Below are 26,620 nucleotides of genomic sequence, written 5' to 3'. Positions count from 1 at the left end.
CTGCAGACGCTGCACCGATCCGCCTGTCAATCTCACGCTCCATCCTTCCCTCACTCGTGAACAAGACCCCGAGATACTTGAACTCCTCCACTTGGGGCAGAGACTCACCACCCACCCGGAGAGAGCAAACCACCTTTTTCCGGTCGAGAACCATGGCCTCGGATTTGGAGGAGCTGATTCTCATCCCAGCCGCTTCACACTCGGCTGCAAACCGCCCCAGTGCCTGCTGCAGGTCCTGGCTCGAAGAAGCCATCAGGACAACATCATCTGCAAACAGCAGAGATGAAATCCTGTGGTTCCCAAACCAGGCCCCCTCCGGCCCCTGACTGCGCCTAGAAATTCTGTCCATAAATATAATGAACATTCATTATCAGGTATTGTTTTGATAATATGCTTACTTATCTGCAGTTCAAACGGATCTAACATTAATTACGGTAGTTATGGCATTACTTCTAGTTGCCTGCGTGTTATAACTCATGGTTTGGTAATTATTTAACTGTTTAGATGTGGTTTATAGCATGCATTTGCAGTTGATATCCGCGATCTTCTTCTTTCAGTCATTACCCAAAGCTCATGACCATAGGTGAGAGTGGATGTCTGTGTAATCTGTCAGTGTGATCCACAGTAAAAGCCAAAAGTAAAATCTGTCAACTGGACAAAAAGTTGTAGGAGTGAAGATGTTTATAGCTCATCCAAGCCGCTTCTTCAGTTCTCGTCAGATTGCTGGTGAATCTGACCAGAGAAAAGAATCTATCCACAGAAAAGAAATAGTTTGAGAGGGAAGTTAAAGAAACAATTTTTGTTAGGAAAGACAATCCTTCCTTGAACAGGAATAGGGGTTTTAGACAGCATCTTTTCCCCATCTATAACTCCATCCTCAGACCCAAAGCAAATGAGGGAAACAAAGACAACAACAGAGCTAGCCAGGATATCAATAGGTATTAAAGTACCCATTAAGAGTTGAATGAATATGCTAAGTATGACTCACGCACATTGCTGTAGCTCAATAGACCTAGTCTACATACAGAAAGTATAAACAATAGCCGTTGCCAGTTTCAGTGTAGTTAGCTCCTCCTTCAGATAGATAGAAGGCAGTGCCCACCAGCAATCTGACCAGAACTGAAGAAGCGGCTTGGATGAGCAGCAAAACATCTTCACTCCTACAACTTTTTGTCCAGTTGACAGATTTTACTTTTGGCTTTTACTATAGGTGAGAGTAGAACTGCAGATCTAAAGTAGGACTGAACCAGGGACTGTAGATGAAAGTAGGAAAGTAGATTGAATGGTAAATCAAGAGCTTTGCCTTTCAACTCAGCACCTTCTTCACCACAACAGTCCAATACAATGACCGCATTACTGCAGACGTTGCACCAATCTTCCTGCCACACTCCATCCTTCCCTCATTGGGGGGGGGGGGTTCTCTGAACACGCTTTGGCTACCATCGCAACATGTGCTAAAACAGCTTGCCAGTCCCTACTCATGACAAACCAACAGATGAGCAAACCTGACACAAAGCAGTTCCATTGATGCATACTCTGTACTGAATCATGAACTAAAATAGAGTGAGGATGTTAACTCTCACACCTCAAAAGACACAATGAAAGCTACATCAGCCAGAGACCATAACTTAACATGTTAATAGCTCATTCTATGATGCCCAAATCAGGCTATAAAGGAAGCACAGAGATTTTAGGCATAGCTCTGATAATATGCTTACTTATCTGAAATTCCAACGGATCTAACGTTAATTACTGTAGATATGGCATTACTTCATCATTCTAGTCACCTCCGTGTTTTAACTAATGTTTTAGTAACTGTCCAAATGTTCAGGTGTGCTGTATAGCGTACATTTGCAGTTAATAATCCATACAAAAGCACATACTCCTGTCTATGCAATACAAATAGTCCTATAGCTTTAATATTTAAGTTTTAGCAAGTCATTTTTCTTTAGCTGCGTGATTGTTTTAAAGCTAAACTAATTTCTATTATACATATTACCTTATATTATTAAATAGGCCTACATAAGTCTACAATTATCTCAATCATCTTGCTTTTTGTTTACATTTGCATTTATGTAAGTTTTTCACTTGATACGTGCAGTCGTAACCACCTAAGTCCCATACCACACACAACATGGGATCCCACGTGCAGGGGCTGACTTGTTTATATAAAACGATGGACAGCGCCAAGAGCCAATGGGAGTTTGTTGTTGCTAAGCCGTCACCCTTTCCATGGAAACCCTCTGGTCTGGGCCAATTATAGTGGGCGGTGGGTGGGTCTTGAATTGAGGTCGCGCTCCGGGCTCTGTGATTGGCTGGCGGGCCGAAGCCGGAGAGAACCTGGGAGGAACCGATGGCTAGTGTGTCAACCCGTCTGAGCAGTGACTCCCATTGAGGAATACGGGATCCTTTAACTGTGTTTTTCTACGCGGACGCCGTTTCTTTTGCCTGATAGCGAGAACGTACGAATTGTTCCATTTTCTTTCCACTGTACTGGTGAGTCTCATTTTACATTGTAGGTTTAACGGTAATAAAAAACGGCGCAAAAAATAAGTTGCATAACAAAGTCTGATCTGCGCATGCGCCAAAATTCTGATTGCTCTACTTATTGTAGTTTTAGCATCAAATGTAGCCGCTTCGTGACATTTTGTTGTTTTGTTGAGACATGAAACGTGTTTTTTCATCGTTTCTGACCCATTCGCTGTGGTTACGCGGCTGAATTTCGCGTAGTTTAGCCAAAACCGTGACTTTTACATAACTGTGTCAGTGTACCGTGCAGTGGATTGCAGGTCAACGTGTGTGTGGGGTTTGAATAGCAGGTCAATGCGAGCTAGATGGGGGAAGGGATCTACCTTTTTTAGCCAAAATATAAAAAAAATCTACTTCACTGGCTAACGTATATTCTTAGAGGTACCCGTGTGTGACATCGCATTGAACATTTTTGGCCAATAAATAGGCTCATATACTTTGATTAGCAGTAAGAAGGCAGAGGAGGCATCGCTTACAACATGTTGAATAATATGACCAAATATGACGCTATTGTGCACAGGTTAATAATTATCTTTGTAGACACACGTGTAAAATCATGGAAGCGTATAGCGTGAATTTAATATGACATTTTATTTTTTAAAGGTTTAAATCCCAGCTTCTTCATCAATGGCCTACTCTGTTTGCCAGTATAGCCTACCGTGTTCCAGCATCTTCCGTAACATCTTGTGTATTTCTTTTAATTTGACATTTAAACTCCTTTTTATTGTTATCATTGTCATTGTGCCTGTTCATATTTCATTTAAAAACCAAATTAGGCTCGATAAACGTTATTTAGAACCACTCAATTTGTATTAGAACATCAAGTACCTTTTGAAATGAGGTCTTACAGTGAAACAATGGGGTCATAACATGGCATGCCTGCAGAGTTTGTCATGGCACTAGCAGCTTTGGTAACATTTCTTTAAATATACTCAATATTTTTGTTCAATGCTGAACAAAACGATTTTTAGTGATTTGATTAAGATTAGCATACACTAGCCCATTTCTAGTGTTCTCAGTCGAGTTCCTAATCTCGCGATAGTTTGCTACAATTATGTCACTTTCGAGATTTTATGAAGACGTTAAAGTGTGGGCTTCTGGGGTGGTATAATTGTAATTTTGTTTATAAATTATTTTGTTTATATGAAAACTACATTATAATTTAACTGTTTAACCTGTAGCTTTTGTACGGTCACGTTATGCAAGTTTATATAAGTGCTCCTATTTTATTGCTTCTGTCCTGCCTGTAACAAGCTTTCATCACGTTTTTATTCACTCTTTAACAATCAACGTCGTCACGATTTTTGACGCATGCGTTTGAGTTTGCGCCAAATGCAAGCATGTTTATGAAAGAGGTTACAGTCGCTCCCTTTGTGCCGCTGCACTAAAGCCAGCTCCATGTGACTGGAGTAGCGTTGTATAATGCCCAAGATCTGTGCTTCTGTGCTGGGTGTGTTTTCTGCTGCAAAGGGGGCTGACAGAGCGCTCGGATGGGTGTGTTGTTACTTGCACGTTATGTCACTCTTCCACTCACAAGTGTTGCTGCTGTTTGACTAATTATTTCCTTTATATAATGACCTACAGTAATGTAATATGAAGTCCCCCTTAATTTTCACCTTAAATCATAAATCACCCAAGTACCCTCTGGTCAGTGAGTTGATTAGAGGCTGATTAAACACTGGCCTACAGATTAAAGTCCTTGGAAAGCTAAAAGAACTAAAGCTAATATCTAAAAATAAGTGGTGAAGTGGGTAAGAGCATTGTGTATTGTTGCATTGTTTGTTTGCCAATCAGTCCCTTAACATTGCTGCCAAAGTTCCTCCAAAAATCTAATTTTAGTAATATAGCACTTTCTCAATCAATGTATAATCAGTACAACTCTTCATAATGGCATATTTCCACTGTGCATGTACAAGATTATTTACAAATGTTCAATTGCTTTATGTATCACATGATCATTTCACAAGCCTGAGCAATGCCAGTCATTCAAGTGAAAATAATTATGACACATTGGCTTCCTCCTTGTTTTTTTTACCTATTGGAACTACTTACTCTGCTCTGATTGGCTGAGTTTTGCAGCCAATAGAAAGTCTATACTGCATGCGCTTCATTGCACTCCACTCCACAGTAGGTCATTTCTAAGGTTAAGGTGGGGTCTATGCATAGTTGAAACGTCAAGCTATAATTTATTTTTCTTTTTTTTTTCAGATATTAAAATGACATGTTCAAGTTATGTAAATGATTCTTATGTAAAGACCAAAGAGTAGTCCCCTTGCTCTTTTTGCTCACTTACATAAATGACTGCAACATGATCTGACTCACAGGAAAAAAGCAAAACAGTCTCAAATTGACCTCAGTGTAGCCTTTATGGAAAAGAAAAACATGCCTGGTTTAGCTTTGGAGGTGTATGAAGAGGAGGCAGAGCTAAGAAAAGTGAAGGTTATTTCAGAAATCAGTGGGTTGATTTATGTGCCCACTATGACAAATATTATATATAAGTATAGTTTTAGACTTCATGTGAGGTGAGATGTATTATTACAATTCATAACAAAGATAATTTCCTTAAAGTTTCTTAAAGTTTTTATGTTTCTTCCTAAGGAAGAAATATATTTAAAAAAAATTAGGCAATAAGACTTAAGGAAGGTCAGAGGGACCGAAATGTACTAATAAAAGTGAACCAAGAGTGAGACAGTGTGCAGAAGTCTTCTTAAAAGCCATTTCAGCCAAGTGCCTCCTCCAATGCACCTGTTGCCCAGTCGGGTGTGCAGAGTCTACACAGTAACAAGTTCCTCAAAATAAGATGCAATTTAATAAAAAATGAAAAAAAAAAAAAAGTCAAATGCAGGATTGTCTTATTCGTTGTCTGAAATATCCAAAATGTTAAACTCGACTCTTCAGAGATTTTGTTGCTTTCCCTGGCACCAGGCCAAGTTAAAGGTCATATTAGTTAAGATGCAACCCCACTCATCGCAAGAATGTATATTTATAAGGCATTTTTAGATGCATAAATGCAAGATAAGTGAATGAAGAATGCTTTACTGCGGAAACTTCCGGGCAAAACCTAAATGAAAACTGATAATTACAACAGTCTATTGTATAGAAATTGTCTACTAGCTTGTATTCTCTTGAGGTATCAGGTACAGTGTTTCCCATAGATTTCGTTTAGTTATGACGGCACAAATATATTTGTGGGTTATAAATGTCACTTACCTGCCTATATTTAATCTAATGTTTAATAACAAAATAGTCCAAATTGTTTTTAGACTATGGTGAAAATTTTAGACCATGGGGTAGGCCTGTCACAATAACAAATTTTGAAGTACGATATATTGCTGAAGTCAATATAGATGATAAACGATAATATTGAAACTTATTAACTAATTTATGCCACTGACAACATAACATAAGAGCAGATTTAAACCACAAAATATATTCTAAATGTACAATATAATAAAAAAATCATGAGCTGCAAGAAATAAGTAGCGGAACAATACACTGTAGTACTTTGTTTTACGACTTAAATTGTATCATATAGCCAAAAATAACACAAAATTTCCCAGTAGTGCAAAAGAAATGTACACTTAATAAATATTGACCCCAATTTTTTTTTTTCCAGCTTTCAAGTATTGAATGATAAGGTGATATAGTAATGTATTAATGCGAAACACTGAAGTATGATTTAATTTATGATTGAGTGTGAAGTGTACTGTGTGGGAGTCCTTATGCTTCCTGGAGGATTATATTTTGGCTTATCCACCAATGCTGCTTTTATCTGCAGAGTCCACTTTCATCTGAAGAGCGCTTTTGAAAAACTGAACTGGATCAAACCGCTCTTAGAATTATGTCCCCTCCAAAGGGCATTCACAGCTCTCCAAACCAACAGACCTTTAGCTTGACCTGTTGAAGTCCAAGTGTGAAATGTGAATGAGGTCATCATCAGGATCACTGGTCTTTCCACTGACTGGGAACTCTGAGATTGTTTGTTTTTAAAATGTATGTAATTGTGTTATGCCTTATGGTGCGTTCACACCAGGGCGTGAGGAGCGTCGATCTTTCATGCAAAGTTTATAGGAGACACGCAACTTGGCCGCCCTGCTTCTTGAGCGTTCACATGTTGGATGCTCTTGTTGATGCATCCAAAGCATGAGATACCAGAGTTGGAAAAAGCTGAACTTTTGGTGTTTGATACGCAGCATCAACCCATTAGAGGCTAAGGTGCAGTGATTCAGCGATGTCATTATCCGGAAAAAGTAGAAAGACACCAGCTACAAATTAGTGGCTAGTCACGGATCCAGACAAGCCACCATCGAGCCAATCACCTCTTTTGACGGGTCTTATGTAATAAATACACTAAAGCCAATCTCTCAACCTAGTCTGCATCGTTGACAAAGACAATGGGAAAACAAAACATCCAAACTTGTAGACCACAACGGACGCCCTGGACGCACATCAAGTATTTTTCTCTGACGTGTGTCTACAGTATCAATAACATGCGTTGGAGGCGTTTGTCCTCAAACACAAAGGCGTCCGACTAGAGGCGTCCGACTAGAGGCGTCCGACTAGAGGCGTCCGACTAGAGGCGTCCGACTAGAGGCGTCCGACTAGAGGCGTCCGACTAGAGGCGTCCGACTAGAGGCGTCCGACTAGAGGCGTCCGACTAGAGGCGTCCGACTAGTTTTTGAAGCCCCAGTCTGATTGCAGCATTACAGGTGTTGGTAGGGCTCGGTGATATGGCACTTTTTCCTGTTGTTGTTTAATCTCAATATTTGATATATAAACGGCAGACTGAGGTGCTATTTAAAGGTCCTATATTACACAAAATTTATTCACGCGAGCTTTAAACTACACGTTATGTTATCACGTCCTCATAAACATACCTGGAGTTGTGTTTTGCTTCATTCACACATGTTTGAGTAATCCTGCATTATTAGTCTGTCTACATCTCCAAAGCTCAAATAGCTCTGAGCTGAGCTGAAATAAAACTCAACTCAAATGTTGAGGAAAACAACATCATAACGTAGATCAGAAAATAGTGTATGTAATATGGGCCTTTAACAAAAAAGTCAAATATCTTCCTACAAAATCTGAACTTCAAACCACATGCTTTTACTGAAAGAGTATTGGCTGTAGACCTCTTGATATCAGTTCAGATCAAAGTGCACTTCAACTTCGTATTGATTGGTCCCTTTTTAATATCTTTTCCATTGATTTTCTATTTGTAGCTTTCTGACTACAAATATGATCTCGCTTACTCAGAGGGGCTGGTGGAAGCAGTTTTGTTTCTGTATTGATATAGTTTTTCTTTTAGTGGCATTTCAAGAAATGACTTAACTTGTTTTAATTGTTGAAAAATGGCCATGTGACATTTTTGAATTCACATGTACACACAGCAGTGAGCGGAGCAGTTGAACCTCAAATGCAGGACAATACCGGAAGCATGAATCAGCAGGAGCAATCAAAATGAAGCTATGATGAGGCCAATTATAAAAACTATATAAAAGTAAATTTTATGGTGCTTTTCCACTTAGCACTGTTGGCATATCAATTAACAAATCAAAACAAACTCAAATCTTTCATGCCAAAAGTCTTCACCTTTAAAAAGAATGCTGAAACTTGTCAATAGAGCTCACGATTGCGTCCTCACACCTCAGAATTTTCTATTAGCCTAATACTAAACATAGCTTCATTCACAAGTATTCTGACACTTGGTAATAGTGTAATAGAAATATATATTTATTTATTTTTTTACATTGTTGTAGCTAATGCAAGTCTATGAATGTTTTGGACTGCTGCCAAAAACGAAGCATATTCTCATGTTTTTTAACATGTTTTTTTTTTTTTTCCATTGCATTTCTTTCTAATACTAATACTATTATTTTCTTCTTTTTAGGGTAAATTCTCTCATCTGAAGCAGAAGTCTTTCTTTGGGGCGTATCTTCATGGTCCTGGTATGTGGAAGGTGACCTGAGCTCCCAGCACTGCTCTGTGGCTTATGTCAGAAGACAGCGATCCAAAGCAGTACCTGTACTCTCTGGACAGGTGCGAGCAGGACATGGCCAGCAGTTACAGTGAGGGGTGTAGCGGTCGTGATGGTGAGCTGGAGCCGGAGCTGGGCCTGGCGTCTGAGGGCAGCGACAGCAGCCATGAGCACCCCGCCTCACCTGCCTCCCTCCACGACGACAGGAAGCGACCCCGGGCCACTCTGCATGAGGACGTGGAGATGGGTGGCAGTGGCTCCAGTGGCAGTGGCACCGAATCCCATGGCAACGAGTCGCACGGAAACGAATCCCATGGAAACGAGTCAGTGGGCAGCTCCAACGGCAACGGGAAAGACTCTGCGCTGCTGGAGTCATCAGGGAGCAACAAGAGGTGAGCTCCATGCACTTGTACATAGCATATAAGTTCTACTGAATTTTTTTACAAATTAGTCGGGCATTTTGCCAAGTGAATAAAGGGTGACATTTGGGGAGGAGTAATAGGAGTGATAAGTGATAAAGGCTGAGGAGCAGGTAAACTCTGGAGAAGAGGAGTGCACTTAGCTGAATTTACCCTAGTTCCATTCCTTTGGCTAAAATGATCCACTGTATGACATTAAACATATAGAATGTTTTCCAGAACCTGAGCAGGTGGTCAGTGTTTAGCTCCTTACTGGCTGTGTTTTATTCCTACAGTGTAACCATTTGTCATATTTTCTTAACCGATTAAGATAATGACGACTGTCCAGTTAAACCACTTAAACATGAACAACCCTGTACTGGTCCACCAAAACATAACTAATGTAGTGGACTGTGAGAAGTGGTTAAAGTTTCCTGTGGTCTTCCTGCCATCTAGGTCACGGAAGTAAGGTTGATTTGACGTAATCACGGCGCTGTTTTGTGGTGAATCAGACACAGAAATGACTCACATAATAGACCGACCATTCTCCAGAACTTTTGTATTACATGAGAGTTTACAAAAGAGCTAGAGATTGAGATAGCAATTCTTATGTGCAGATTTAAGACCCAATTCAAAAAGTTGAAATTGAAAAAAATGCAATTCTGCTGAACCACACTATTATGTTGATCTTCTCACAAAAGATAATGAGGAGTGCTAACATTTTTTTGTCATTGGCAATCTTGTTTGTTTTGAATTAACAAAACAAACAAGGGTTTTTTGCCTATCTAAAATCAAAAGACACGCATGACAAAACCTATGCAATGCCAATTGCTCCCTGTCCTCAGCTAACCTTTTTGTTTTTAATATTAAAATAGAAGTTTAATGACATGTTGTGGAACATTCTAAGCAATGTAAAAATATATCCGTGAAGACAAATGGCTGACTCTCTACCAGAAAAGTTACATAGTGTAACTTTAAACCCTCTAGTCAAGCAAATATTGTTAATTATTGAAATTATCTGGGGTGGCGTGGGAGTGCCTTAGGTCCCACTGGAGGAGCTGGAGGAAGTGTCTGGGGTCAAGGAAGTCTGGGAGTCCCTGCTTAGACTGTTGCCCCCGTGACTCAGCCCCGGATAAGCGGAAGAAAATGGATGGATATTATAATACATTTCACAGTTCAATTCTTAGCATTTCAATCCTCAGCAAAGCGAAAACTATGAATGGTTGTTTTTTAGAAGTTATTTGTTCTTGGACCTGCAAAAATGTAGCAACACACAAAGTAGAAACTAAATATAATATTTTCTGATGTAGCTGTTGATAGATTGAGGGATTTACAGTGCTCAGCTGGCTACAGTTTCTTGGAAGAGCACCAGAAAAGTTGCATAGTTCACCTTTTTAAGCGAGAAGGAAGTATTTTGAATCAGGGTTTTTTGCATATCTAAAATCAAAAGAAACGCATGACAAAACCTACTCTATGCCAACTGCTCCCTGTCCTCAGCTAACCTTTTTGTTTTTAATATACATTTATTTTAAAAGTAAAATGTTTTGACCCACTTTTTAATCCTTACATTGTAGATTCAGATGCTGTGGCAGGTGTTGTGTCCTTGGCGGTCCCATGTTTTGTCGCCGATTTTGTTTGGGATTTCTGGCAGTTCTTCATATTGTCTAGCAAGTCTATTTATATGTTTAACAATAACATTTAAATACTTTTTTGTTTGTTTTAACAGCTCCAACTCTCATAGTCCTTCACCGCCTAGCAGCTCCAATGCCTTCAGTCTGGTTAGCTCTGAACAGGACAACCCCTCAACCAGTGGCTGCAGGTTTGTACATTTATAGACCCCCTATCTGATTATCCTCCATTTTATTAAAAGCCCTGTATGTGATTTATTTTTTTTATTTTTTTTAACTGCCTTTAAAAACATGGAAAAACATAATTTGTTCATTTTAAATAGTTTGTAGCAGCCCTTGATTAATCCCCACTTTCCTAATGCATTTCTAGCATCCTAATTATTCGCTGGGATGAGTTTATATGCACTTTTTAAGAACTTTCATAGGCCAGAGTGGAGTTTTGCCATTGCAGTAATGCCAAAAACATCTAGCATGCTAACACGGACCAGCCTTACTTCCTGGTTCACAAATGATAAAAAAGCTTAGGGTTAAGTAGGGTCAAAATGAGACACATAGACAAGGTAAAAGTGAAATGAAAAACAAACTGTGATAGTAGTAATTTAGCACTAAGGTTTTGTTCAGGGTCAATTATCCAACCATTGAGCCATAAACAATAAACTATTGGCAAAGAATACTTAAAGGTCCTAATATTGTTACCTCCTCAAAAACATACCTAGAGTTGTGTTTTTTCTTTAATTCACACGTTTGAATAATCCTGGATTGTTAGGTTGTCTGGATCCCTAAAGCCCAAAATGCTCTGTTCCACCTTGTGATGTCGTGTAGTGTTAGTTTTCAAGTTGACAGCTACCTTTTACCTTTTGCTAGTGATTGACAATTCCAGGGCTGAAAGTATTCTAGTTAAGGTGTATGAAGTCTATAAATACAGTGGATTACTTCCTGTATTACCAATGATATCATAAGGTAGATCGGAGTTTGAGAAAAGAACTCAGCCTAAATATGCAGGGTTTGTGTGTTTAAACATGTGTGAATGAAATAAAACACAACAAGGTATGTTTTTGATGAAACAACATTATAACATAGATGAGAAAATAGTGTAATATGGGTTCTTTAAACTAGTTATATTTCTTTAGAGAGCAAAGGTTTCTTAAGGTAATTTTTCAGAATTATGAGTTATATAATCATCCTTGGTCTCAGTAATAATCTGGGTGTGTTATGTCTTGCTGTGCTACTCCAAAGTGTTGACTACAGTGGTATAAATATATTTAATAATAATAATTTAATCTTTAGGCAGTTCTTTTTTGTTTTTAACATAATATAAATGGCAACAATGTGTGATTTTTATTATACCTATATAGTCCAAATTCTTAGACTATGGGCCAGACTGTAGGTTGCATCTGGTAGTGCACCTGATGTAAAATTGGCAAAACACCGCTTGGTTATAGACACACAATTTGTCCAGAACAAGATGCCAAAACCAAAAATATACATTGTTATGATCAGATCCAAAACGTGTAGATTATCAGGAATCCGTATACAGAATCTTCCAGCAGGCCCAGACAGTTCCACGCTCACCTTACATCACATATTGATAGCTCCTACTCCTTTGCAAATTCTATGTGGTTATGCCTTTGCCTCCAGAATATGACAGCAGTGAGACCTCGTCAGTTTAACACGTGTACCCGTCTCATGTTCCTCTGCAGTAGCGAGCAGTCAGCCAAAGCTAAGACACAGAAGGAGCTGTTCAAGACCCTCAAGGAGCTTAAGATGCATCTATCTTCAGAAAAGAGAAGCAAGGGAAAATCGACCACCGTCAACACGTTGAAATACGCCCTGCGATGTGTCAAACAGGTGAAAGGTAAGCGGACCACTTCGGATGGCTCTCCTGGCAAGCACATGTTTTTGCATGTGCTAATGAAGAAACTGGCATAGCTTATCAGGTTTGATTGCTATAGCTCTGTGGATAGCGTTCAATCGGAGGCAGTTATGTCAAGTTAACTTTGTGGCATTTTTGCTAATCTTTGTCAAAACTAGGCCTGTCACGATAACACATTTTGAAGTGCGATTGTTGAATATGCATATAATATAGACAATAAACGGTAATACTGAAACGGTAACCATAAAGCAGAATTATGTCCAAAAAGTATTCTAAATGTTCCCTGTTGTTAAAAAAAATATGAACTGGAATAAATGCATAACAAAATGCAACACTTAAGTAGTTCGTTTGTGTCTACAGTGAGTCAAAGGAGTTTATAATTCAAACTTCTACGGCTCAAATATAATCGTAGAACAGAAAAATAAAACAAATTTTCCCACTAGTACAAAATAATTTTCATACGATAAATATTGACCTCCAAAAATTATTAAGTGTTTTTTTTCCTATGGTGTAAAAAACTGTTTGCTACTTTAAAATGTAATTGTGTTTTTTATTCTTACAGCCAATGAAGAGTACTATCAAATGCTTATGATTAATGATAGCCAACCACCAGGATTTGATGTATCATCTTATACAATTGAAGAAATCAACAGTATAACATCTGAATACACTCTCAAAAACAATGTAAGTACCATAAACTTTTAACCATGCCTTCCCCTGACAAGTTGTTTATACACATAGGACAACATATATTAATTATCTTTGCTGTCTCTTCTTTGTTCTCAGGATATATTTGCGGTGGCTGTCTCACTCATCACGGGAAAAATTGTTTACATTTCGGAACAGGCCGCGACCATTTTGAACTGCAAGCGCGAGGTCTTCAACAACGCCAAATTTGTGGAGTTTTTGACCCCCCAGGATGTCAGTGTCTTCTACAGCTTTACCACTCCCTACCGCCTCCCCTCCTGGAGCATGTGCACTGGAGCAGGTAGGCCCAGTCCTCTCGTGTTATCCAAAAAAGTGGAAATTTTTGGGGGTGTTTTTGTTGAATATCTCTGTAAATTGCACATGAAACACGGTTCACATCACCTGCTAGATGGAAAAACATGTGTTTCCTATGCATGTCCTGCCCCCGCACCCACATGCCCATACACACCTCACACAGACTTAATTAACAGGCCCTTCACACCATGTTAATGCAGGCGCACAATCTGTCACTTGTCACTTACAGTAATATGTTAGATATTTTATTTACACCAGCTAAAGATAAATCTATTTTGCAGGGGCTTGTTAAAAGTAAAATTTAAATTATATTGAGATAAATAACAATTTTAGTAAGTAAAGAAAAAAAGGACAAACAAAGGATCACTATGCAACCTTTTTTGGTAGAGAGCACATCACCAGCTTAGCTTGTCTCCTTGGAGATGTTAAAACTTTTCCTAGAATGTTCCACAGCTTGGCATTAAATTTAGTTCACAGATCTGACTTGGCTTGGTGGCATTACTTGCTTGTCTCCATGGAGATGCACAAGTTCATTGACATACTACGCAACATAAGGCAAATAAACGTCTCCATGGAGACAAGCAGGTGGCAGATCCTCCCCCCAGAAAATGAACATGGTGAACCTTTAGTTATGTGTTTTATGCTTTTGTATGGTTCTATCAACCAGATAAAATGAACAGTGAGTTGAGTGATTACCCGCTAACCAGACTGTATCCAGTTCAAGCAACACCTGGGTGCATGATACAGATTAAAACACTACAAATGTGAATAATTACAGCCTGGATAATGGGCAAGTTAATATGGTCAACCAACATGAAACCAAATGTGTGAAAGCTATGCTAAATTTATTATCTAAGCACTTCACACTATTAGGCCAGGAATATAGTGTGAAAAAGTACCCAGTTTTTCCTAGTCCAGTAACAAACACTTGAGTCCTGGATTGTCTCCAGTCTTATTTTAGAAGCACTTTTGAATGCATTTGATCATTATATTCATCCTCTCTCTCCTCTCTCCCATTAGAATCCTCTCCCACGGAGTGCATGCAGGAGAAGTCCTTCTTCTGCCGCATCAGGTGAGCCATGGCTAATTTCCTGTTCAAAATCTTGCTGCACTTCAGGCAACTGAGAGGTCAACCATTTCCCTTTTGGATCCTACCAGTTTAGATTTAAGATATTTTAAGCCAATTTATACCGAAAATAAGAATGACATGGCCAAAGGGGGGAGCATTGTGGGGTCACAAACTGTGACTGTGTACTTCCTTGTATTATGTTTATAGTGTTTTGCCATTTTTGTTTAATGCTTTCACTGCTTTTGTAAAGCACTGGTAGATTAGTTTGAAAATGTAAAGCATGTTGTTAAGTAAGGGCTAAGAATCACATGGTCCCTTAAGATCTTGATGAATTGTCCCACATTATCTTTAGAAGTTCTTTTAACTGCTAGTTTTAAATTTTCTGCCATTATAACTTAGACCTGATATTAAGGTTCTGTCTCAGATCAAATGATTTGAGACTGAGTTAAATTGTGCTGTCACTTTAAAAGCTCAGAATAAAGCTACTTAACTGAATGACCACCAGTTTATGAAAAATATAAAAAATCTACTTGCGATTTCTTTTACATGGAAGTGATTAGATTTACAGTATGTTTTAAATGTAGGATTCTGATCACATCATAAACAACTAGAGGAGCATTAAAATTTGAGATGAGACTGAAATATTGCCTGATAATCTAATACAAGAATGCTATTTACCTCCATGTTTATAGAGTGCTAAACTATAAGGCAGGGGTGACAGTAGCACAGTTGACCCACAGGTTGGCGGTATGATTCCAGCTCTCACAGATGAATGCAGCCATCGTGTTTTTGGGCAATACACATAACCTACCTTATCCATTCACACACCAGTGTACGCAAACACTGAGGGTGAGTGGCTCTTTGATGTAAAGTGCTTTGAGTGCCTTGAAGGTGGAAAAGCGCTGTATAAAAATGTGACCTTTCACCCTTACCAAAGTTAAAAGGACGTATTAATAAACATAGCAGTCAGATTTGCATTCTGGTTCACAAACTTTAACAAAAATGTCTCTGTTTTTAGTGGTGGTAAGGAACGAGAAGGAGATCTCCAGTACTATCCTTTTAGAATGACTCCATATCTGATGAAAGTTCAGGATGCAGAGCTCTCTGAGGAACAGTTTTGCTGCCTCCTACTGGCCGAGAGGGTACACTCCGGATATGAGGGTAAGGAACAAGATTTTTGGGAGGGAAACAAGAATGTCTGTCCCACTCACACATTTTAGTAAAGTAAAATTAAGCTAAACTACCATATTTATTGTCTTTGGTTAGCCTATTACATGGTAATTTGGGGATTAGTTTAAAGGCACTGTACCTGATTTTAACTGTCTTAATATGTGAATATCTTAATATAGCTTTTCTCAACTTCCAGAGGTCAGAGCGAAGTTTGCTCTAACAGTAACATTAACAACAACTAGGCGGACAAGCCTTCCTCCCTGGTTCTCTGACAATAAAAACACTTGTAAACACATGCAGACAGTACACAGCAGTCTCATTTTGATGCCATCTGTATTGGGGCAACAAAAAGTTAACTTTTGTTTTTTCATTTCTGTGTTCATAGCTCCCCGGATTCCACCAGACAAAAGGATTTTTACCACAACTCACTCTCCTAATTGTGTGTTTCAGGATGTAGACGAAAGGTCAGTACTTACATAATAATAAATTGTTATTTATTATTAATGCATGAATCTATTACTACATTCTAATAGACAAGACTAATTTTTGTTTCTCCGTACCTCTATCAGGGCTGTTCCTCTGTTGGGTTACCTGCCTCAAGATCTGATTGGGACCCCAGTGCTGCTAAACCTACACCCAAGTGACCGGCCCTTGATGTTAGCTGTGCATAGAAAAAGTAATTGGTTTATAATTATTTATTGGACTATGCTCCAAGTTCTAAATTTACTTTTACACAGATTTGTAAAGTTCATGGTGTTTTTTTTATTCAAGTGTTTCAATGTATATTTTCTTTTAACAGTTTTGCAGTATGCTGGTCAGCCGTTCGACCACTCCTCCATCCGGTTCTGTGCTAGAAATGGTGAATACGTCACTTTAGACACAAGTTGGTCCAGCTTTGTTAACCCTTGGAGCCGTAAAGTGTCTTTTGTGATTGGGAGGCACAAAGTTAGAATGTAAGTATTGGTGTAGTAGTTGAGATTGCATGTTTTTTTTTTTTTTTTTTTTTATTGTGTATATACTAATTTTGTATTGTTTTATTTCAGGGGCCCTGTAAATGAAGATGTTTTTGCTGCACCTGCTTTCCATGGAGGGAAGATAATGGACTCAGATATACAAGAAATAAGTGAACAAATTCACCGGCTCCTATTACAAGTATGTATTTTTATTATATGTATTTTGCGCACCATGATAAGTTTGTGTAAAGGTGATTGATGTACACTTAGTATCTTTATATTGCCTTTAAGTGGTAAATGAAGTCATCTTCTTGCTCTGAGAGTTCTTGTTTCACTGTCATTGGTTAATTCCATCTGTCACAAATAAGCTTTACAAAGGCTGATCAATAGGAGGTGTGGGTTGGGATGAGGCAACATAGCATTCTTTAACATTTGTGTGTTTTATAGATGGGACACAAAAAGCAGACCATGACCTTGAAATGAGACAAAAATAGAATTACAAATTGAGACTGACAATAAAAAATAAATCAAAATTTGTCGCTCAGCTCCAAGTCTATGCTTATCATATGAAACAATCATCAGTAAACAAACATTATTTTGCAAATGTAATGTAAAACTGAAGTACACTTCACCTTCAGTAACACATCCTCTGTCCTCCTCTCTCCAGCCGGTGCACAACATGGGCTCTAGTGGTTATGGAAGCCACGGCAGCAACGGTTCATACGAGCAGCTAGTTAGCATTAGTTCATCCAGTGAAAGCAATGGAAACGTTGCAGTAGAAAATGTGCCAGAGGAGACGGGCAAAGCCAAACCCACACGCACCTTCCAGGAGATCTGCAAAGGAGTGCACATGCTCAAGAACCAGGATACACAAGGGGGCATACGTTCACCCTGCCCCTCCCCCTCACCATCCTTATCCAAACCTGAGCACAAGAAGATCTCCGACTGTGAGTTCTGCTCTGTTTTAATTATTTTTGTGGAGTTTAAATGTCTTGTGTTGTGTGTTAATTTGTTATAATATTGCAAAAATCTTTTTAGCAGCTGCCTCTCAGAAGAGCCCAGTAGTTCGTTTGAAGGAATCAGCACCCCCTCTGCTGGCCAAAGACAGTACTGCTGCCAGTATGGAGGACTTGACATACAAAGATCAGACTGTGTGCTCCTATCAACAAATTAGCTGCTTGGACAGTGTTATTAGGTAACATTGAAAACAAGTGCCTTGATTTTTTTGATTTTTTTTATTATAAAGCTTAACCTGTGTGTGCTTTTGTAGATACCTGGAGAGTTGCAATATTCCCATCACTGTGAAACGGAAGTATCAGTTTTCCTCAAACACCACTTCCTCCAACTCTGATGATGATAAGAAAGGGTCAGAGGAGGGCATCCAAGTGTCACAGGATACTACCACAGGTAAGTTTGTTTTATTTTAAAATCAGTTTTTGTGAACACTTTAACTAGCATTGGCTTGAAACTGACTAAGAAATACCTACTGTATATAGATCCATTGATGCTGGATGCTCAGCCGGGCCTTTCTAACATGAAAGCCCCTAAAAAGCCCCCCTCGGGGGCACCTGCTGTAGTCGGAGCTCCACTGGCCCCACTTACTCTCCCGAGTAAAGCAGAAAGTGTAGTGTCCATCACCTCGCAGTGCAGCTACAGCAGCACCATAGTACATGTAGGAGACAAGAAGCCTCAGCCAGAGTCTGGTCAGTACTGGTTTTAGCTATAAACAAAGTCTGGTTAAATGTTTGTTTGGCTTCTCTGTATTTGTCTAACTTGTGTAATATGTCTGCTACAGAGATTATTGAGGATGTGGCTGAGAGCCCGGCTCCGCCAGCACAGCCGGTCAGTGTGGTGTCTCCACCAAGCCAGGAAAAAGAGGCCTATAAGAGGCTGGGCCTGACTAAACAGGTCCTAGCAGCTCACACACAAAAAGAGGAGCAGGCCTTTTTAAACCGCTGCAGAGAGCTCAGAGACGCCCGCTCTCTCCAGAAGGACTATTCCGCATGTGTGCATAAGCAGAGGGGCCCTGCCAATGCAGAAGGTACACACAAGTTTATTTTAGAAAGGTTAAACAAACTCCTTTTATCCTTTCATTGTAAACAATGCTGACTTGTCCTTTCAGAATCCTCTGGTTTAAGGGGAGCTGCTAAACAGGGCAGCGCCAGACCAGAGGCCTCTGCAAAGAAAGGCAACCGAAACAGGAAGTCTAAGAAGCCGCGCATGAAGCACCCCGACTCCTCCGACAGCGCTGTGTCCAACCGCAAGCCCCGGCCTCCTCTCCAGGGGCTTAATCAGACCTCATGGTCGCCGTCAGAGGCATCACAATCTGCGTTCAACGTGTCCTACCCCACCATGGTGCCTGCTTACCCCCTCTACCCCCCCACTGCAGCTGCCCCTCCCCAGGCTCCTCGCCCGGACCCCTCTCTGTCAACAGGGTACGGAGAGGGCCAGAGCTCACAGGCTCCACCCACTGCCGCTCCCTATCCCGCCCCCATTGTTACGCCTGTGGTGGCTTTGGTGTTGCCCAATTACCTCTTCCCTCAGATAGGTCAAATAGGACAGTTAGGGGCTCCTCCCAGACCCACCTTTTTCCCTGAACAGACCCAGGCACAGCCGGCCTACACTACCCAGCAGCCATTTCAGCCCCCTCAGCCTGCTTACTCTATACAGACTCAACCCACATACTCCATACAGACCCAGCCTGCATACTCCATACAGACCCAGCCCACCTACGCACCGCAGCAGTTTCCAGTACAGACTTTTGCCTCTCAGCAGCCGTACCAGGGAGCCGCTGCTCAGTACACCAACCCACAGCCTTTCCAGGGCCCTCAGAACTATACTACCCAGCAGCCCTTTGCCCAACAGACTTCATTCCCAGTGCAGACCCCGTTTGTGGCCCAGGCTGCCTACCCCACACAGCCCTTCTCCTACAGTCTGACAGCTGATGCCTCTAAAGCGGTTGCAGTGGAGCCCAGAGAGGGGGCAGCATCACGCTCCTCTACCCCCGCCTCTGGGGCCCGGGAGCCCACCACCTCACCCCCACTGTTTGAGTCCCGTTGCAGCTCTCCTCTGCAGCTCAACTTGCTCAGTATGGAGGAAGGGCAGCGCTCGGTGGAACGGCAGGACAGCACAGCGCCACCCTCTGGTGCTCAGGGTAACAGCACAATGGGACCATCAGGGTCAGTGGAGGGACAGAAGAACCCTACTGCCAAGGCTGAAAGCCACCAGCAGGTAGATTTACACACAAATAAAAATATGTTATGAGGCTTCCTAGAAATGTATAAGATATCAATGTTTTTGGAGTATCAGTAAAGGCTCTACATAAATCCAAGGCACTATTGCTAATAACCAACATATGTAAAATTGACCTTCATGAGCTTTTAACCATGTTATAATGGGTTCCCTCACCATAAGGTAAGCTGTATTCAGATTGATTCACACCTGTTTGAGTAATCTTGCATTGTGCTTCATTTGAGTGCTCAGAAAATTTCTGTTTTCACCTACAAACCTGTCTCCACTCATTGCGCTGTATTTACTTACCATTAGTTAAAATATTCAGATTCTGGGTCATACATCTAGGGTTAAAAAACATAACCTTTTTTCAATAAAAACATGTAGGAGAATGCTACTATGAAGCAGTTTTGAACAGGAAGTCAGTGGTTTCTATTATTCAGTAGTTTGCAAACTGCAATATTGCTCTAAATATACAAAATGTAAAATAATAATCTTATTTTATAGTTTAATACTAAATAACCCCATATATATTTCTGTAAGTTTAGCCTGACCATGTTTTCCCTCTCTCTGCCCCAGGTTGAGTCTCCAGGTGACGGTGTGCACAGTGATGGGAACTCTTCATCATGTGATCTACTGGACATTTTGCTTCAGGAGCAGGAGGACTCTCACTCCGGGACAGGCTCAGCCACCTCTGGCTCCATGGGCTCCGGCTCTGGGTCTGGGTCCGGCTCTGGATCAGGCTGTAACGGCTGTGGGACGTCAGCCAGTGGAGCATCGGGCAGCAGAACAGGTCTTTTAATTTTTTTATTTTTTTTTACTCATTACTGTGACAATCATTCCAAGTAAATGATGTAAAAACAAGACATTTATAGATAGTAATACAGATAAAGACAAAACATCATCAAAGTAAAAGAAATTCATTAAGATGGAATAGCTTTAGACAATTGACTTCACAAGAGGACAAAAATATATAAACTTTTAGTTAGGGCTTATCAAGTTTGTGTTATAAAGTTTTTTTATTTGGTTTTACTATATATATATATATATATATATATATATATATATATATATATATATATATATATATATATATATATATAATTTTTTTTTTATCAAGATTCAGTTAACTGCAGTTTTAAACAAATCCAGAAGAGTTGACATTTGAGATGGTACAGAAAAGGGGTCTTAACTATAAAAATTCAGAAATCTTTCTTGTACCCTTTGCGATATGTGACCATTGAAATTGTGAATCTTCTTAATCCTACTTTCTTCTTTTTACTGAATTTTAATGTATTATCTTTACCATTTCTATTTGCTAACAGGAAGTAGCAACACCAGCAAGTATTTTGGCAGCGTAGATTCCCTGGAGCCCGACCCAAAGGCCAAAACCAAGGTGAAGTTGCGAGGTGAAGGCAGCTGCGACGCTCAGGGCAAAGTGTCCACTCAGGGCGATGAAGACCACTTCATCAAATACGTGCTACAGAAGCCATTGTGGCTGCTCATGGCCAACGCAGACGATAAGGTCATGATGACATACCAGGTCCCATCCAGGTCAGAAGATCACTTTACACTGACAATACAGTGAATTATGATTGTTTGTTCTGCCCATGACGTAGCTCAAAATAAACATTACAAAGTGATACAGAGATGAATACTGTAAAAGTTCAGTCCAAGACTGATGGTCAAAATGGAGTAGGAAGGAGTAAGATGTATTTTAACCCACCCCAGTGTCAATGGATGTTTTATTTGCGTGAATATTAGAAGAAGCAATACCTCATTTAAGTTTAATTGTCCATCATCAAAAACATGCCTGGAGTTGTATTGAGCTTAATTTACACTTGTTACATTAATATATGAGTCCATTAATCCAATATTGTCTTCTCTAAGCACTCAAAAATGTTTGGTTTGCATTTTGCAGAGATTGTTGCTTGTCAGGTAAAAATCAAACCATGTTCACAACAAACACACAGCTCTATTTGCATACCATTGACATTGTCTAAGGACTTAATTTATATTCATGTTGTTCATTCCCATTGTAAAAGATAAACGTAAAATCTGTCAACTGGACAAAAAGTTGTAGCGGTGAAGACCTTTTGCTGCTCATCCAAGCTGCTTCTTCAGTTCTGGTCGGATTGCTGGTGGACACTGTCTTATATCTCCCATTGCTGACAGCAGAGGGAACTCTAATGTCTAAATCCCTGATTGAAAAGGTGTAATTTATGTAAAGTCTGATTTCCAAATGCAGACATTACTTTTAGAAAATATGAAATACTTATCTCAAGGTAACTAAAAGCATGTTTCAAAGTCATAAGAATGCATAATATCTATTCTTTAACAGTAATATTTGATTTAAGATTTTAAAAAAAACACTATTTACCGCACATTAGGGAAAATGCAGTGTTCAACAGCGCAGAACAAAAAAAGAAGGATGCTCACCCACAGCCACCGTGAAGTGTATTTAAAGATAGTTCTCCTTTGTTTCATAGGGACATTCAGAAGGTTTTGCGAGAGGACAAAGAGCGGTTGCGGCACATGCAGAAGAGCCAGCCGCACTTCTCCTCGGAGCAGCGCAGAGAGCTGGTGGAGGAGCATCCCTGGATGAGGAGAGGAGGTCTACCAGCAGCCATCAATGTTAAGGTATGAGTCCACATAAGGCACAGTTGTAATTTGAAGCAATGTAGTTGAAGTGATGGGAGCTTGCAGTAGTTGTAGTTGCGATAGTTCTGGATAAGTTTTCCACATCCTGTGTTGCAAATATCTGATCTTGTGATTTCAAATTGGAAAATGTTGTGACTTATCATTCTTGTACATTTATATATTATTAGAAATTGCAGATTTGATCCCCAGATCAGCCCATAAACAAACCCAGTATTTAAATAACACTTCCTACATGTGTATAGAAGTAATGAAGTACAATTTATCATAGTTGACATAAAACGTGTATGTATTTTGTGGTTGACTAAAAACTATTGTGGATTTAGTTGGCTAAGGACATTTGCGTTGAATAAACCAAAACTGGAATCGACAAGAATTAGTGAAGTTAAAAATAATTCAAATGCAGAGGACAAGTTTACCTTAATTTTAGAACTAGAAATAAATTACTTTGCAAATCAGGTGCCAGAGTCAATGTTGTCAAGTTAGTGACATACTTCTACACTATTAACTTTGCTCAATAAACGCAAACGTGTTAAACATTTATTTCTTTCTCCCATAGGAATGTGTGTACTGTGAGGAGTCGGCAGCAGCACCCATAGAGGAGGACATGCCTGATATGGACATGAGTGAACTGGGGGAAGAACTGAGCCAAGAGGCTAGGAACCCCCAGAGCCAATCAGAGGAGTCGCAGCCTCAGCCTGACTCTGGCTCATGAACTTACTGCCAACTGCCAATAGGGGGCTCACGGACCAACTTTAGACCCCCAAGCTTTTACATGCACAGGTCCACAGTTAGCATAGACTGAACTGACTGTGGGCCAACCTCTTGATCACTTGAACTTTGAAAAACGTGATTGCGCCAAGGAAGTGTTGCTGGACATGTCTGTGTGTAAGAGCTGCTATTTCTACAGTTCTTAATTTGCCCATTAGGAGGCAGCATTTCTGTTCCTGCAGCTCAATCCAAACTCAATTTCCCTTCAAACCACAAGGGGCAAAACATTCAGGAGATTATCTTTACAATATGCACGCCCTGTTTGGAGTCTAGACACACTAGTAAATTATGGTATTGTTAAAAATATCTATATATTTTACTACAGAAAGGATGCTTCGCCCACTAAATGTTGAATTATGTAGCCATCATCTGTAACTTTGTCTTGTCCAACCAACAGTCAGTTTTATTTTCAGTGTTTTATGATTGGACAAGAGAAGGAAGGACTTTTATAAATCCACTTTTCGCATTTTTGACATTTGGTGGATCTGCGCAAAACAGACCCTACACTGTAATAAGGAGACAATCTTATTTTTTAAATATTTTTTCTATATTTAAAATTAAGATAAATAATTTATGCCAAAGCCAAATTTTGTGAAATAGTCTACTATAGAGATTCAGTTTGCATTTGACATCACCAAAAACGTTTTGTTTCTGTCTGAGAAATATTTAGTTTTTCACTACTGAAAACCAGCATAACATAAATTTAAATTACTTTACAAAGATAATTGACAAATCATAGTGTGGCATTCAAGCAAGGCAAGAAATTATTACAAATGTTTTTGAATTTGGATGTTTTAAAAACTTTCTAGGACACTTTAAAAAGAAAAATTGTTTTACATATAAAGTTATTCCTTTAGCACTTATTTAGGGACGTATCCTTCTGTACAATGTTTGAGAGCACTTAACCTTTTGCGTCAGAATGATGTTTATACAGAGCCAGTCAAATATGCTTTATTCAATGTGTTGTTCATTCTTTAACCATATGAACACAACAACAGTAGCTCACGGGGGACTGTATTACTAAAGTATGCAGAGTATTTTTGACCTTTTTATGCATGCAATATTCCTCCCCCCATTTATTTTATTTTTACATGAATTTCAGTACTGAAAACTGTGACCAGAAATGGCTCTATAAGTTAAAGTCAAAGCTGGGATCAACTGCGGCGCTAAGGTGAAGGAACGGTTGTGGTCATGAATGTAACGGATGGGACCAATTGTCTCACTGGCTTGATAATTTTGTCATTGTACAAATCTTTTTTTTGTTATATTATTTCTGTTTCTTTGTGTTTTATGTTTTTATTTTATTTTAGTGTGACAGGAGACAAATACTACCTCTAATAACTCTTTTGGTCCTGTTACTGTGATCGTTGGTTTTAATTATGGTGTCGTATGTGTGGGCAAAACGCAATGGACAGATTGGTGTACTTTTTGTGATTCCAGTTTGAGATGGGATGCCTTTTACCATCTTGAGTAGCTATCTGATAGTTCATTTCTAATTCATTTTCTCCTGACTAGCCTCCAGAGCTCACCTTGTTTATAGAATGCACACTTGGATGTATTGTATAGACTGTACACATTGAGGCTAACTTCAAGAGGCTAAGCTAACAATGCTGCAGTTTTCACGCCTTATCATAGAGGGAATCTGGACTACACATTACGATTTTGTTTGATGGAAGCACCTATAAATGCATACATGATATTTGTCTCCTTGCCACTGTACTACCAGTCTGGAAAACTAAATTTATATATATATATATATATATAAGTATAGGGCACACACAAGCTGTTTTTTGTAGGTGAGATTCTGTGTTTGAGGAATTAAACCAATGTTGTAATAAAACAGAAATGCTTTTAAATCTTGTGTCTTTCCATTTATTCAGTTTCAAGATTCAACAATATTAAAATAAAGCAGAAAGACAATATGAACATCATTGGGTACTATGAGTGACATATACATCATTAACATTTTGGACAATGGTGGTAATCAGACCCAATATATTAAAACAGGTGCTGTGTGAATCCCTCTATAATTTTATTATTTAATTTAAAGGTGTTCTGCTCAACTTTTTATGTGGAGGGTCTAATACTTCCTTAATTCCATACAGGAGTTAGTGATTTGCCTAAAATGTTCCACACTATGGCGTTGAACCTGTTCATTTTAGCATTTATTCTATTACAGGTGTCCTAAAAACACCTTGAAAAACATGAATTCTCCTGGTAAGTCTGCTTGGCTCTCCAGAGATTGGACCTTCTAGGAGATTTGCAAGTTCAGTGTTATACTATGGAATATTACAGACATCAAGTCACAACATCTTCATTGAAAGAAACAGATGGCGGACCCTCCACCAAAAAAGTTACATATTGCACCTTTTAAGTTAATTTTATCCCTGCCACACCCTCTGCTTGGTTAGTCTAACTGGCAATAGGGAAGTGTGGTTCCTGTAATATTTATTTATTTTATAAAACTGGTTCAGATCTGGTGGTACTTGGAAAACCAACTGTTTTGATATGTGGTTGTAAAAAGTCAGAATTATACTTATGAACAATGGAAGATATTGAGGGTAGTAATAGTATATTGCCACTTTAAAATGTATTCAACTGTTTCTTTTTTTATCCTCTCCAACAAATTCATTTCAATATGCCAAGGGGGAAAAAAAACATAAAATTACTTTCTTAAGGCTTGCAGATTTCAATTAGATGTGATCACTGTGAGCACAAACATACACAACATAGCTTTAAAGGCCCATATTACGAATGAAAATGGAAAATCTTAATAAACACATGTTTAAAAAAAAAATAAAAAATGCCCATATTACACTATTGTCTGATCTTTGTTATAATGTTGTTTCCTCATCACAAACATATCTGGAGTTTTGTTTCATTCACGCATGTTTAATACAAATGTCCTTCATATTTAGACTGATTTCTTCTCTCATATGGCAAACACTCTGTTCAACCTTATGATGTCACATGGTAATACAGCATGGCGATACATACTTCTCTGTGTTTTTAAACTTCGTATACCTTCACTAGAATCATTTGGATCATTTCAGCCCTGGAATATCTCATCTCTACTGAACAAAAGTTAAAAAGTATCTGTTAATTTGAAAAGTACCACATTACAACATCACAAGGTGGAACAGAGCGTTTTTAGCGTTGGAGATGTAGGCAGATTAATAATAAAGGGTTACTCAAACATGCGTGAATAATACAAAACACAACTCCAGGTATGTTTTTGAGGACGTAACAACATTATAACATGGCTTAAAACTCTCAAGATTTGCGTTTGCGTAATATAGGACCTCTAATGACCTTTAAAGAGAATGCTTAATACACAGTAGTAGTAAAAAAATCTTGGTTA

General features: G+C 39.1%; 1 protein-coding gene across 2 annotated transcripts; it reads left to right on the top strand.

Annotated features, from left to right (window-relative positions):
- The first annotated feature begins 2,334 nt into the window (after nt 1-2,334).
- LOC117380473 (period circadian protein homolog 2-like) lies at nt 2,335-25,112 on the top strand. 2 transcript variants are annotated; one of them, XM_033977287.2, is made up of 22 exons: nt 2,335-2,496; nt 8,420-8,898; nt 10,631-10,723; nt 12,233-12,387; nt 12,968-13,089; nt 13,192-13,393; nt 14,428-14,479; nt 15,495-15,637; nt 16,032-16,110; nt 16,216-16,322; nt 16,446-16,599; nt 16,690-16,798; nt 17,267-17,546; nt 17,641-17,794; nt 17,870-18,006; nt 18,096-18,302; nt 18,395-18,640; nt 18,722-19,830; nt 20,410-20,623; nt 21,156-21,384; nt 22,320-22,470; nt 23,048-25,112. In XM_033977287.2, the coding sequence occupies exons 2-22, from the start codon at nt 8,522-8,524 to the stop codon at nt 23,201-23,203; spliced, it is 4,476 nt and encodes a 1,491-aa protein (XP_033833178.1). In that variant the 5' UTR covers nt 2,335-2,496; nt 8,420-8,521; the 3' UTR covers nt 23,204-25,112. The 2 variants fall into 2 exon arrangements, with proteins under 2 accessions (XP_033833178.1, XP_033833177.1); XM_033977286.2 differs by having other exon boundaries at nt 2,358-2,496; nt 17,638-17,794.
- The last annotated feature ends 1,508 nt before the right edge of the window (nt 25,113-26,620 follow it).

This window comes from Periophthalmus magnuspinnatus, chromosome 13 (assembly GCF_009829125.3).
Source record: "Periophthalmus magnuspinnatus isolate fPerMag1 chromosome 13, fPerMag1.2.pri, whole genome shotgun sequence".
Taxonomy (NCBI): domain Eukaryota; kingdom Metazoa; phylum Chordata; class Actinopteri; order Gobiiformes; family Gobiidae; genus Periophthalmus; species Periophthalmus magnuspinnatus.
Note: the sequence above shows the minus strand (reverse complement) of the source record. Positions and strands in the feature narration are given on the sequence as shown.